General features: G+C 41.2%; 2 protein-coding genes across 28 annotated transcripts in view; one reads left to right on the forward strand and one right to left on the reverse strand.

The window, feature by feature from the left end:
* The window catches only part of LOC107051833, a 34,142-nt gene extending 25,361 nt beyond the window's left edge, over positions 1–8,781 (forward strand). For 8 of the 17 annotated variants that reach the window (XR_005862389.2, XR_006930935.1, XR_006930934.1 and 5 more), the window contains 3 exons: positions 2,593–2,665; positions 3,263–6,913; positions 7,012–8,781. Coding sequence is in view for 1 of the 17 variants with exons in the window: in XM_046898671.1 (XP_046754627.1) it covers positions 3,263–3,393; positions 7,012–7,386 (506 nt within the window). In the remaining 16 variants the exon portion in view is untranslated. The remainder of the gene's footprint in view (positions 1–2,592; positions 2,666–3,262; positions 6,914–7,011) is intronic. The other 9 variants (XR_006930925.1, XR_006930924.1, XR_006930930.1 and 6 more) reach the window with 7 other exon arrangements.
* The window catches only part of TFDP2 (transcription factor Dp-2), a 55,102-nt gene that overhangs the window by 22,889 nt on the left and 18,622 nt on the right, over positions 1–13,591 (reverse strand). For all 11 annotated transcript variants that reach the window (NM_001184713.3, XM_046898378.1, XM_015276879.4 and 8 more), the window contains 2 exons: positions 3,973–4,076; positions 1,369–1,490 (listed from right to left, as the gene is read on the reverse strand). In NM_001184713.3, the coding sequence (NP_001171642.1) occupies positions 1,369–1,490; positions 3,973–4,076 (226 nt within the window). The remainder of the gene's footprint in view (positions 1–1,368; positions 1,491–3,972; positions 4,077–13,591) is intronic.

Consider the following 13,591-nt stretch of genomic DNA (forward strand, 5'->3'; position numbering starts at 1 on the left):
CATTGCCAGTTTCCCTATAGTTCTGTATATTAGCTGCATCGTGAAGATTTCACAAGTTCTATTCCAACCTTGTCTCTTACTCTAGCAGCTGATAATGTACAGTGTTTGGGAACTGTCATAGTATATTATTTCATGTTGCTACCCTGTTATTCCAAAGCAGTCTCACTGCAGATACACGTACAGCTAAAAAGCTGACAGTGTTAATGAAGAGAGCTGAACTAAAATGATTCCTCTGAAGATGCTGTGAAAGCCTGCCATGTATCTGGCTGTGCAATTCAGAACCTTCAGTCTGACGAACTCCACCTGCGAACATCTTCCTAGCAGCAACAGCAGCAATCCCTGTCCATGGTGCTTACCAGAGTAAGGTGGGGCAGGGGCTGCAGCATTTGCATTGGACAACGGGGACCTGGAATGGCAGTGAGTGGAGAGCTACCCCAGGTCTGTAAAGCCTGGCTGCCTGGGGTTGTATGAAGAATGAATATGATCTCACATTATTTGTCTTTGGAAACAATTTGGAATCAGTGAAGATGAGGTAATCAATGGGTAAAGCAAGGAGTCTAGGCTTGGAATCCTCTGGAACTGTCTTCAGTAAAGTCTCAATGCTTAGGTGAGACGCTAACAGAGACCCTTCCCACTGTTGTTCTTCAGATGAAAATGAGACCCGTAGTATGGTCTTCTGCAGGGATCAATAATCATCAACCAGTCTGGAGAACATCTATTTCCTTTTAATGGGTGAAACAATAATTAGGCTCATTGGAATAACTGTATCTAAGACTTTCAAAGTTTACAACCAGAATGTTGCTGCTTCTCTGTGGTGGTGCTGGTGAAGATGCACTGGAATTAGCTCATCCCTTAGTATCTGCATCAGTGGGTTTGGATGAAGCCAAAGAATGCCGATGGAGGTTCACTGTCTAGCTGACAAGCTGTGAGCAGACACTATTAGCTTTTCCCTCATCAAGGTATTGGAAGAACTTATGTCTGGCTGTCACATTTTACAGAAGTTGCAGAAGTCCTCTTTGACAAATAAAGTCAAAACTAAATGAATTCAAAAACTATTTGAGGAGATAAATATATTCAGCAAGAAAACCAAACTTAAACTGCACAGCTGTTTCCACTGTCACACAGGAACAGATATTTCCATAAAACAACACTAAAACAGACAGTGAAGCAACCGGTATGTGTCACTCTGTGTTCACATGCTTAAGACATCAGAAGCACTTCATATGCTAAAGAGCATATTCTTTTTAAGTGTGGAAGAACTAGAAGCTGTGAGCTAACGTATAGCTACAACAGCATAAATAAAGGAAAAAGGAAAAAGAAAAAATCAGAACAGATACACAAACATCAATAAATGAGCCAAAATCTTACCCTGGAATCCAGCCAGTAGCTTCTGTTATGTGTGTCTGCGTCACCATCGTTGGAGCTGGGTTATACGGACTCCCAATCAGAACACCCCCTGAATTGGTCAGTCTTTGTGATGTGCTTATTATCTACAAAATTTAGAAATAAAAAAAAAAAGTAAGATATCAACAACCAAAACTACACCATTTTTGATAAAAAAGAGGTTAACATATCCTAGAATTCATATGAAGGATGTACCAGATGTAAACCAGATGTAAGTTGAAAATAAAATACACAGAAGAGGTATCATTACATGTTCACACATGACAGTAATTACAATACTTCTAAGTTTCTGCTTATTGCACCTTATTACTGTATTACTTTATGAACAAGAAGTAGACAAACAAAAATAATTACTAGGTAGAGCAGGTAGGATTTGTACCTATAGGCATCTAATTGTTTCTTCCAGAGTGAACCTAGGTCTTTTGTTGATTACTGGAATCAGAAAAGCCTCATTCCGAATGGGTTTGCCTCTTTTAATCATCTGTATTTGGTACCAAAGATAATCTGAGATCCCTCTCAATTACTCCCTGCAGTTCACAGCATTCACAAGATCTCCAGGCCTTCTAGCAAGCTAATAGTACAAGCCTGTACTGATGAAATTACATCGGAAGTCTATGCTGTAGAAAAAGGATTTACAATACATTGATTCAAGGCTGTTGAAATTCAATGCACGATGGCTGTTAACAGTAAAACACTTGCTCTCAGCTTCTAATTCACGTCTAAGTTATTTCTTTAACACAGGTTGCCAGTAGAATTTAGATAGTATTTGAAAATGGGACAGTATTATTAATTAATCTTTAAAATAAATATGTTACATTTTTTCCAATATGACATGATTTATACAAAAGCTTCTTGGAGAATGCTTTTTACTCATATAACTTATTTTTAAACTTTATTTTGTTTTTAGTGATATACTGAGAAACAAATGTGTTAAACTTAGTCCTTTCCCTTTACTACTTCAGTGCCCACGTAAGTAGTACATGGCAGATACTTCATTTGGCGTCCATTCATATTATTTAAGCAACAAGAAAAAAAGAAAACATCTGAAGAATTTCCAGCTTCTTTAATTCACTAAGCAGTACTTTATATCCCACCTAACACCAAACTATGATTGATTACATTTATGTACTTCTTTTATCCTGAATAAACAAATTTATCTATCTTATTTATCCTTTGTCTTACAATTAGGTGAACAGCTTGACAGAGAGAGGCAAGTGGATAAAGAAGCGAGCATATATGGCTGCCAGCATGTGGCAGACAGGTCAGAGAGAAAAGATTTTAAAGATTTTGCATTCTGGAATTCCTTTCGTCACATTTCACCCAGCCATAGGTTTCACATTGCTCTACTGATGTCTTTTAAATCCAAAAGAAAATGTATCATAAAAAGAATATTTTATGGCTAATGTCCTTAGAATTTTGACAACCAGTACAATAAATTGAGGTACAAAATCATGTTTTTAAAGACAGACATCTCTTTCTATACCATGGTGCCATCTAGTGGAAATAGACATTTATATAACGTTTTTTCTTTCCTCACTTGAAAGTATCAGGAGCTTGCCCAAAGAGAGATCCCATCAGAATTAATGTTAATGGAAAAGTTGCAAGAGAAGAATCTTACAAGTTTAAGAAGAAACCTTAACCAAAATAGTCATTTTCCTTTAGGTATCTAGTTAGAATTCATCTAAGGTAGTTCCTCTCCTAATACACTGAAGATGCATCTCTGATCAGGAGCAATGACCGATTACAGTATGTCCAGTACTGATATTTACTGCTGTTGTTTGCTTTGTTGTTTGAAATTTGAAAATGGGCAGCTGTACACCTACATCAGGACTTTTTCCATTTTCCTACAACCCATCAGAGATTCAAATGCTGGACTGGCTGTCACCAACCAGTGACAGAATTTGCACCAGAAATACTGAAGTGGAGCTTGTAAGTGACCGCTTGTGGCAGTACCGTGGAGAACAGCATCACAGAGCAGAGTCAGACCAGGTAAGATTTTCAAATCTAACTTTGTAAAGAATGGAAGGGAAACAGTGCTCTTTCAGCAAAACAGGAAAGTGAAATAAAATAAGAAGTCTCTCTCCTACCACACGGTAACTTATGCCCCTTCCACCTGCTACAGAACCTAACCTGTAACTAAGAGTGATTTTAGAAAACCAGTGCCTTGAGCAGAAAGCGGTAATAAGTGGGAACTGCATTAACTGACTGCTTTCCTCTATTCTTGGCAATTATTTATAGTGCTCAAACTATTTAGAGAGTATCGTTAACATTCCTAGTAATGTTTTTTTCTTAATATGCTTTTGACTAATAGTTGAAATGTCAGCTGCTGAGGTTGTTTCCATTTCCAGTCAGAGCCAGAAAGATAACAGGAGCAGTAATCCTGGCATGCCCGGATTGCTGCATCTACATGTCATCACCTTCCCATCCATGTGGGATACTTCAGGCTTACAGCCAAGACTAAGTTCTAGCAAGGCTTACATCTTCACTTTTTCCATGTTTCCATACTACATAAATGGGAAGTTATGTATCTACTTACACAAGCTTGCATGCTGTCATCGCAAAACTTACCATTTGGGGTCCAACATTCACATTGATTGGTCCTAAGGTTTTTGGCAATATCTTTGTTGGGGAGTTGGTACTGGAAACTGGTAGTGTGATTACTGAAATATTACCTAAAAAATAATGTAATAAAAAGACGGTTTTAAATGACTTCCTTTGCAATGTACAAAAAACACTGCTGAATTCTCACATCATTTTTACATTTTGGAATCAAAGTAACTTTTTCTGCCTTACACACTGCCACAGAACAGCCACCAGAACTCTTAGCAGATGTCACAAGGACACCTTACAAAACTGCTAAGCTCCTCTACTTTACCATTAAAATTATGTAGTAGCATTTCATTTCCAGAAAGAATTTCTTCTAGCCTAAGATGAAGGGCACGCAGCCCACCATACGCTTCAGCTTTAAAACTCATGGGTGTACTTTTAGACTCCTAGAATATCCTGAGTTGGAAAGGACCCGTAAGGATGACAGAAACCAAATGAAACAAGTCTACATATTCATTAATCCTACTTACAATCACAAGCATATGCACAAGGTATGTATCTACATGTCTTCATAGCTCTAACCGCTTCTTATCTGACTATGCTGAAGTATCTAAAACATCAGAAAAGTGCATCTGTGTCACAGAACAGAGGGAGTAAATGACACCATTGCACGTTACCTGAAGTAACTGCAGGTGGCTAGATGTCAGGGTGAAACCAATCACTCCATCTCCAACCCAGCATGTTTTTATAACAAGATGTTTATTACCTCCTCGACCCTGCACTGCTTACAGATCTAACTCATCCTGCCTTCATACACAGAAGCACAGATGTATGCTGAGTACCTCACAAATGCTGCTGCCGCTCCTCTTCTCCAGACTCCATCTTTTAATCTTGATTACTCAGACTTAATGCCTTAATCAGAACTGTCATGCAGCACTAACACTACTCCACAAATACTCCAAGTGCTGTACACAAGCCACTGAAAATGGTGAAAACACTCATTTATCTTTGGACACGGTGGCAGTAGCAGCTCCTATCTGTCAGACAGTTTCAAAGCAAGAGAGCTGCAAATCAAACACCTCCTTGCACTCTCATGCACAGCCTCATTCAAAATCAAGCGTTAAGAGTGGTGGGTCTGGAGACAGAATGAAATACAAGGAAAAGTTGCCACTACCTCATAACCCACAAAGCCAACTTGGGCCTAGCTGAGGTCATGAGCCATAAGGACAAAGACTGACTCCTGAAGAGCTCCTCAGGCTCTCTGGCACTAGCAGACAGAAACTAAAGACATTCTGAGGTGATGGTTCCTTCAGCACAACACACATACCAGCCCTCGCCACCGCCCTGCCCTCCTCCTGCCACAGGCAGACATTGAGCTTAGTCCAGATAAGATCTGGGTTACCCATGTCTTTTCTCACACTGCTCGATCACCTCCGCTGCCCACTATTTTCATTTAATTCTGAACTGTGGTTGTTGGTTTTTTTAGTACAGCCATGTTCAGCCATGAAAAAAAGTAATTGTGAATTCAGTAACGTAACAGCTCTGTAATACAAAGCATAAACAACCCAAGAGAGGAAAAAAAAATACTTAGAAAAGGATGTTCTTTATCTGTGGCACAGAAATAAAAAGGACGCAGCTATACTTGAATTCTCACCTGTATAAAAAATGAACAGAGATAATAGAATTGTTCACAATGAGATGAGGATGTTTTAACGTTCTGCGCAAATCCCTTTGGCACCTGGAGTAACACTGCTACTAAGCACTGCTTTTCCAAAAGGCAGATCTGTATCTGAGGACACCTTCGGAATTTATTCACCTAACTCACCCGGAAGAAAAAAAATAACAAACCACACACTTGCAAACCCAAACCCCAGAGGAACTCTTGGCTCCAGTATCAAACATCTCGTGAGGGAGCGATGAAGTTCAGAGCGGTTCACAGCTTACATACACCCTGTTCATATACTGAGCCCAGAAGGCTCTCTAACCTGACGAGTTCTTTGCCACTTTTCACTTTTGCTGCAGGATTTTGCTGAGGATGTGTTAAGTTGTGCTGGCGCACTCTCATGCAGCGTTGTTGCAGTCAGTGGCACTGCTGCTCACCTCCCAGGTACTGCTGTAATTTTTTTTTTCCCCACTGCTGCACCTGAACATTTCCACACCTTCTCCAAGATGAGCTCTCATCCTGTTTCTCCTCGTCTCTTTTTCTTATCACAATGAATTATTCCTTTGGCACCTCTGATAAAGTCACATGCTAAAGCACAGTGCCATTTTGAAATGTTGGCATTCAGCCTCAAGTTTATCATTGGGCTACATCACACAGTTATTTCCAGCAGCATTGCTGGGACTGCAGAGGACCATAGTGTGTAAAACACAGGACTGAAACATGACACATTTATTGCACTGTGCAATCAGCACTGCTGGTGTACAGTTACATTTACACATCCACTCACTGTCCTCTAAATCAATCAGTGTGTACGTGGTTTGCGTTTCTCAGCATGTGGCTTGCAGACTGTAACCCACTGTCAATAGTTTTTAGTGTATATGCATGTACACACACAATTCTATGTACTGCCCACACACAGTCTGAAAACTGTACCTTAATAATGAAGACCTACAGGCAACGCTACACACAACCGCCAGATGTACGGTAGCAGGTCTGGAAAAATACCGGTTAACAGTTAACAGGTAACTGCTATCTTCATCAGTGAGATCCCCCAGATAAATGTACGTGGCCACAGCAGTGTTAATAAATACGAGGACTGTTCAAATAACTGCATCATGGTCTTACAAAGACAGTTGCTTAAATATGAAGTATGTACAAGAGCCCTTCTGGCTTCAGTCAGCAACAGAGACCTTACTTCCTCTTTTAATACCTACACAGAGACAACGGTATCAGGCTCTTTATAAGTGAGGCCTCCTAAGCCACCGTGAACAGAAAGAAAGAACAACAAACTTTTACACAGTAAGAGCACTCATTCTGCATCTTTCTCAGTAGCTGAAAAAATGATAAAGTTTAATTAATAATCAATAAAATATTTCTTCTCCTTGCCTTTTTTTCAGGAAGAATACAATAGTCCAAACTCTCATGTGACCTGCATCACTACACCAAATACTTCAAAATGCTACAAATATCTAACAGTGGGAACGCATTTCCATCTCTTCTCACAGCAAAAGTTAATGCAGCTCCAGATACATCAATCGCATCAGCAGCCCAATCTGACGAAGCACACTGCAATGGCTGTCACCACTGTCACCCCTCCTCCTCTGCACAGAGTGGTGCAGCTGCTGAGCCCAACCCAGCCCAGGCCCTGCAGCAGCCCGGCTCTGTGGGACACAGCTGCCATGGAGATGTGGAGCCACCGCAGTGAGAACGTCACCACTAAGTGCAAGCAGTCAATTCAACTGCAGCAAGAGAGCTGGCACTGCCTAAGATAACTACCTGTGTGTTTTGCACCAAATTTTTGAGGTTACTTCACCTCCTCTTATTGAAGATCTGGTAATTTCTAAAGTTTTGAAGGCAAGGCTGCATTACCAAACAGTGAGTGTCAACAGGAACCATCCCTTCAAGTCTTATTTATGAAAGTGTAGAAAGAGTACAAAGAAAGAAGTCATGCTCTTTGCAAATCATAAAAAAAAGGCCACAAAAGATTTCTGTATTCAACCTGAGGTTGCAACAACACCAAACAAATTATATATACTTTATCATATAGCAGCTGTAAAGGCTTTAAACGTGATCCATGTCCATATGAACATCAAGTCTTAATAATGCCCATCATATGGCGGCTAAAAAGGGTGCACCGAATCACTGCAAAAGAGCGGTGCATACAGTGGTAAGCTGAGCACAATGAGACCCATCAGCTTCCTAGTCACGGTAATCTTACAGCACGGATGGAAAAGGTCAGCATAGATGGATCAAACTAGAATGATTTGTATAATAATACTCAGTTCTTACGTCACGTTTCTCAGCAGTACAAAGCACAAAAGAAGTCGATGCCGTTATTCCCATTTTACCTATGGAAAACTGAGCACATGGGAAAGAAACTGAGTTAAAACTCCCATAGAGAGGCTTGAAATACAGAATATTTAACAGACCACAAACAGCATGCTTGCCACTGAAGCAAATTCAAGATAAAAACGTGTCAGTGGACACACGCCTGATTCCCTCAGAACACGAGCACTGTGCTTCTACCATTGCTTTTCCATCACTCAGTCACCACTAGTGCTGTTTATGCTGGAGAAAAAAATAGTGTTGCTATTCTTTCATATTTATAAAAACATGAATACATAACTATTATGCTTCCTGGCCTGTGTAAAATGTTGTTACACACACACAAATGAAATTGAGGTGGGTTCAGGCAGTTACAGAACAGCGTTATCCGTGCACATGTACACACGTGCTTACATCACACACTAATGAATCGGCCCACATGGCTGTTACATTTTCACACTGCATTCTAAATAGCACAGCCTGACAGAAACAACATCCAATCCTGTACAAACATGGAGCTGAAGAGGTTTCAGCAAATTTCCAGTTTAAGTAAATCTGTTAGCTTATTTGCACAGACCATCAGAAATGATGTAAAGCTTACAATCTGTTGAGGACAGTTTGAAGGAAACCACCGCTAATGGGAAACACCGCTCAAGCAGCTGGACTCACACACAAAGCGTTCGTCAACAAAGGACTTGCAATTGTCAGACAAAACACAACAGGAATTCTGCTAATTTGGATTTCACATTCAAAGCTCAGAAGCAAATATCCATTATTAATTTACAACCTGGAAATGTTCTGGTATTTTAAAGCGTATCAATAAACAGTCCTTTTAAATAGCATTGCCTGTGGTCTGACAGCAAAAGCAAAGAAAAAAGCTCACTGTTATGAAATATGGCTATTTTGCAATAAAGCATCTCATGTTTCCTTAGGCTCCCAAAACTAAAAAAGACCTCCAAGACCAGGAAGATGAAGGTGCCATATTATAAAAGCACATAGAAACCTCAGTATTAACTTTGCTATGTTCTTTCAGTACATTTCTTCATTAGTTTACTAACACTCTATGCTATAAACATAACTCAGAAACTTCCATAGTCTTTAGGGGCACATACATATCTAGAAACATATGAAGTCAGAGAGGTGTGTAGAGCAGAAAAACCAAAGATTTAAAAAACAAAACAGAAAAGAAAGGGTCAGACAGCACTCCACTCCTGTACTTTCTGAAAAGACTTTTCAGTCTTTTACTGTTCAATTCCTAACAAACATATAGGAGTTAACAGTTGTCCTGATCTCAAAATACCACATGCAAACCTGATGATAACCAGTTCTGTTGTGTTGGACATTTCAGCAGATCTCCTTAAGCACACAACGAACTCCCCAGGGCTCATCAGGCCTCGTGCTGGGACCCCCAGAGGCACCGGTCTGGTCAGACACGCAGCAGCACCACGAGAATGCATTCACGCAGCCCTCATCACCAATGCTCACTCCTGTCCCAGGCCAGCACAGCCACGTCTATGGTTATGCAGTGAATTTGCCTTTTTTGTTTTTTTTTTTGCAAGGGGGAAAAAGCGGTATTTTTCCACTGAACTTGTTCCCCAGTCCAACAAACTACTGAGCCACCTACAAACCTGTGCTGCCACAGAGCAAAGGGTAATGTGTAAAAGCAGCCGTGATTGCCCAGGCACAACTTTAACTGGCACTGTTCCCACAGAAAATCTCTACAAAAACAAGCAAAAGATCAAATCACAAGGAGGAGGAAATTGGAAATATGTAATTAAATGTTAAAAAAACCCCGCAATCGCACTGTAAGAAATGTGCCATACTGCTTTTATTATAGCAGCATGACCATAAGGCTGTCCTATGCATTGAAAAGTCTGCACCTTCGAACACCAGTCCTACAAGAGCCACCTGAAACACACAAGGAAGGTGTTTGGTGCTCACAATTAGAAAAGAACAGACTCGGGGTTGAAAACCTTATTTCCATGGAATGGATTACAGGATCAGGACTCAGTAAGACTGGGAACTGCATAAAAAAAGATTCATTTTATTGAAATTAATGGTATTCATTGCTAAGTTGCATTAAAAGTTAAGATCCCCTCTCAAAGCAATTTGAATTGCAATTTGATCTGATTTAGCGACCCTCTCCCACAGAGCCTGTTACATGACAGGCGGTCTAGAGCCAGCCTTCCTTCTCATTCCACAGCAATGAAAGGAAAGCACCATGTAAATTCAGAGCTTTAGAATATAGTAACAGAACAAGTAATGAGCACAGCAGGATTCACCAAAACTGTGCTAGTCTACATTGCGTATTTGAAGATGAGAATCAAATATATCACTCATAGTCAGTCAGCTGAAAACCACCGCTTCACTCTCGCACATACCATTAACCAATGATTGTCAGCTGCTGCTCACAGACATAAATGGATCCATTGCCAACGTCTTCACTCAGGTACAGACATTGGTCAGCCAATAGATTTTGCTTAAGAGGCAAAAAGAACTGTTAGCTGTGAAGTAATCTCATCTTTTACACACAAAGGCATTCCACATGAAAGATAACAAAATATAACTCAAATAGCTTCTATAAGATTTTTGACAGATAAATTCAGAGTTCTTTAATTTTCAGGGCATTAGTTACTGCAAATTAATCTTGTTCTCCAGGTTAATTATCTGTGAATATAAGTGATGAGATGTAACGTCATGTATGCCAAGTACTTTTACAGTAAGCTCAAAAGATGTCAAAGCTAGATCCTAGAAACAGTGTAATTAAAAGCACTACCAAACTACAACTTCTACTTCTATCACATGTATTACCTCCTCATTCCTACCAGCAGCTATGAGTTATGAATTCAACAACCTGCTTACAGAAGAGACATCTGGATCTTCTTCTGAACCAACTTCTCACCAGCAGTTTTCTGCTGTGAAGTCTGGGAAAAACAAACAAAACACTTTCTCCTAAAACCAAGCCTTGATGGTTGCTGCTTTTCCTTGTCATTTTGCTGTTTTGTGCTTATCAGACCTCAACTTCTAAAGTTTATGAAAAATATTAACTTGCATCTAAAAAATAAAAAGCCCATGCAAAATAAGCAAAGATGCAAGACCCTGCACACAATCCCAGCTGAGGCTGGCAGACCTCTGGAGCTCGCTCACCTGCTTGGGCCCCTGCTGCGGGTGCCATCTGCAGCTTCTGAGCACCTCCAAGGAGGCCCACGGCCTCTCTGGTCCCTGTGCCAGGGCTCTGCCACCCACACAGCACAGAAGCGCTTCCTGGTGCTCAGAGGGAAGCTCCTGTGTGTCAGTTTGCACCCCATGCCTCTTCTCCTGGCGCTGGGCACCGCCGATAGAGCCATGGAGCAACTCAGTATTTAACCACGCACAGGAGAGGATCAGCACACCAACAATCAGCACCTGTTGCAGGATTCAGACAATCTTCTTACCACTGGTATGCTGTTTTACTGTAGCCTTTTAACACTATTTAAAATACTTGTTTATTTTTTATTTTTTTCTTCCCAGAAAAGTAAGCTGCTAGTCACAAAGGAAAAAAGCACTGCACAGAAAGAAATATTCAGAATACAGAAGTCCTATCCTGGGGCTCTGACTCAGGATTCCTCTTTCAGACCTGCACTCTAACATGTAAGGTTGGCCAAGGAGATCCAAGAGCCAGGTTTTGCAAAGAGGACGCAGAGTTCAGCCAGGAAGCTGCCAACGGCAAGTCCCAGCAGCGTCTCTAGGAATTACTTTTCTCTGATTTTTCACTAAACAAAAGCAAACACCATTCCGAGTTAATGCTCCACAAGGACTCAGATTCTTCTGGGCATGCCTGAGAAGTAAACTCTACTTTTCTTCAGAATGCAGCAGCGAGTCTTTTACAAGGATTACATATTTGGATTTATGTGCTTTAATCTGCAGTCACCACATTTAAAGTATCCAAACCCACTGTAAATCTCAACTGCATTTAGATACTCCTAAGCAATAAGAGAAATTCTTTTTCCACAGATATCATCTATACAAGAATTAAGAACTATAGAAAATACTCTAAAAAATCTGATCTGAAAAAGCTAAGGCAAGATCATCACAGTATTCAATAAGCACAGGAAGCAAGCAAGGAGTAGGAAAATGGAACCCCCAAATAAAACAACCAACCTGCCAACCTATTCAGGAACAGTAAACAAGATTTAAAAAGCAGCAGAAGTGACACAGCAGTACTTGCAGACTTGCTTGTTAAATTGCAGTACCTAAACAGCGTTGGTGTTAATTTCTCGTAAAACAAAATAAACCTGAAAAATATCAAGAGGTAACAGTGCAAAGGCACTACAGATCAACGCAGGGAAGATAAACGGAGCCCAATCAAACATAGGAACAGCAGCAGCAGAATTACCGTTTCAAGTTGTTGGGAGGGTGTGATGCTTCCTAGAGCGTGCCTTACTTAAGCAAACGGCATCTGATGTGATTGCGGTTGCCAAACCACTCTCCGTCCTATTTGAAAAATTATGTCTGTCATGCAAAGTCCCTGGTGACTGGAAAAAGAGAAACATCACTCCCATATTCAAGAAAGGAAGAAAGGAAGGCCCAAGGAACTATGGGCTGGGCAGCCTCACGTCTATGCTTAGGAAGACCATGGAGCAGATGCTACTGGAAGAGATGTTAAGGCACATGTGAGATGAAGAAGCGACCCAAGACAGCCAACACGGCTTCATCAAGGGCAGATCGTGCCTGACCTATCAGGTGGCCTTCTACGATGGAGTGATGGCATCGGTGGACAAAGGAAGGGCAATTGATGTCAGCTATCTGGACTTCTACGAGGCCTTTGACATGGTCCCAAACCATATCCTTATCTCTAAACTGGAAGGATCTGGATTTGAAGGCTGGACTATTTGGAGGATAAATAATTGGTTGAATTGTTGTCAATGGTTCTATGTCTGGGCAGAGGCCAGTCATGAGTGATGTCCCCTAGCGGTCTGTCTTGAGACCAGTGTTCTTCAATATCTTTCTCAATGACACAGACAGTGGGACTGAGTGTACCCTCAGCCAAGTTTGCTGATGACACTAAGCTGAGTGGTACAGTTGACACAATAGAAGGGAGGGATGCCATCCAGAGGGACCTGGACAGGTTTGAAAAGTGGGCACACAAGAATCTAATGAGGTTTAACAAGGCGAAGTGCAAGGTGCTGCACTTGGGTTAAGGCAATCCCAGATATGTATACAGACTGGGAGAAGAACTCATTGAGCAGCACTATGGAGTAGGACTTGGGAGTCCTGATGGACAAAAAGCTGGACACGAGACAGCAGTGTGTACCTCAGAAGGCCAACAGTATCCTGGGCTGCATCAAAAGAGGAGTGGCTAGCAGGGAGAGAGAGGTGATTGCTTCCCTCTACTCTGCCCTTCTGAGGCCCCACCTGGTATACTGTGTCCAAGCCTGGGCTTGGACAGTACAGGACTTGGCACAGTACAGGAGGGATGTGGGGCTGTTGGAGCAGGTCCAGAGGAGGGCCATGAAGATGATCAAAGCACTGGAGCACCCCTCCTATGAAGATAGGTTAAGGGAGTTTGGCTTGTTTAGCTTGGAGAAGGGAAAGCTCTGGGGAGACCTCACTGCAACCCTTCCAGAGCTTGATGAGACCTTACAAGCAGGAGGGGGACCCACTTTTTACATA

Source organism: Gallus gallus, chromosome 9, assembly GCF_016699485.2.
Source record: "Gallus gallus isolate bGalGal1 chromosome 9, bGalGal1.mat.broiler.GRCg7b, whole genome shotgun sequence".
Taxonomy (NCBI): domain Eukaryota; kingdom Metazoa; phylum Chordata; class Aves; order Galliformes; family Phasianidae; genus Gallus; species Gallus gallus.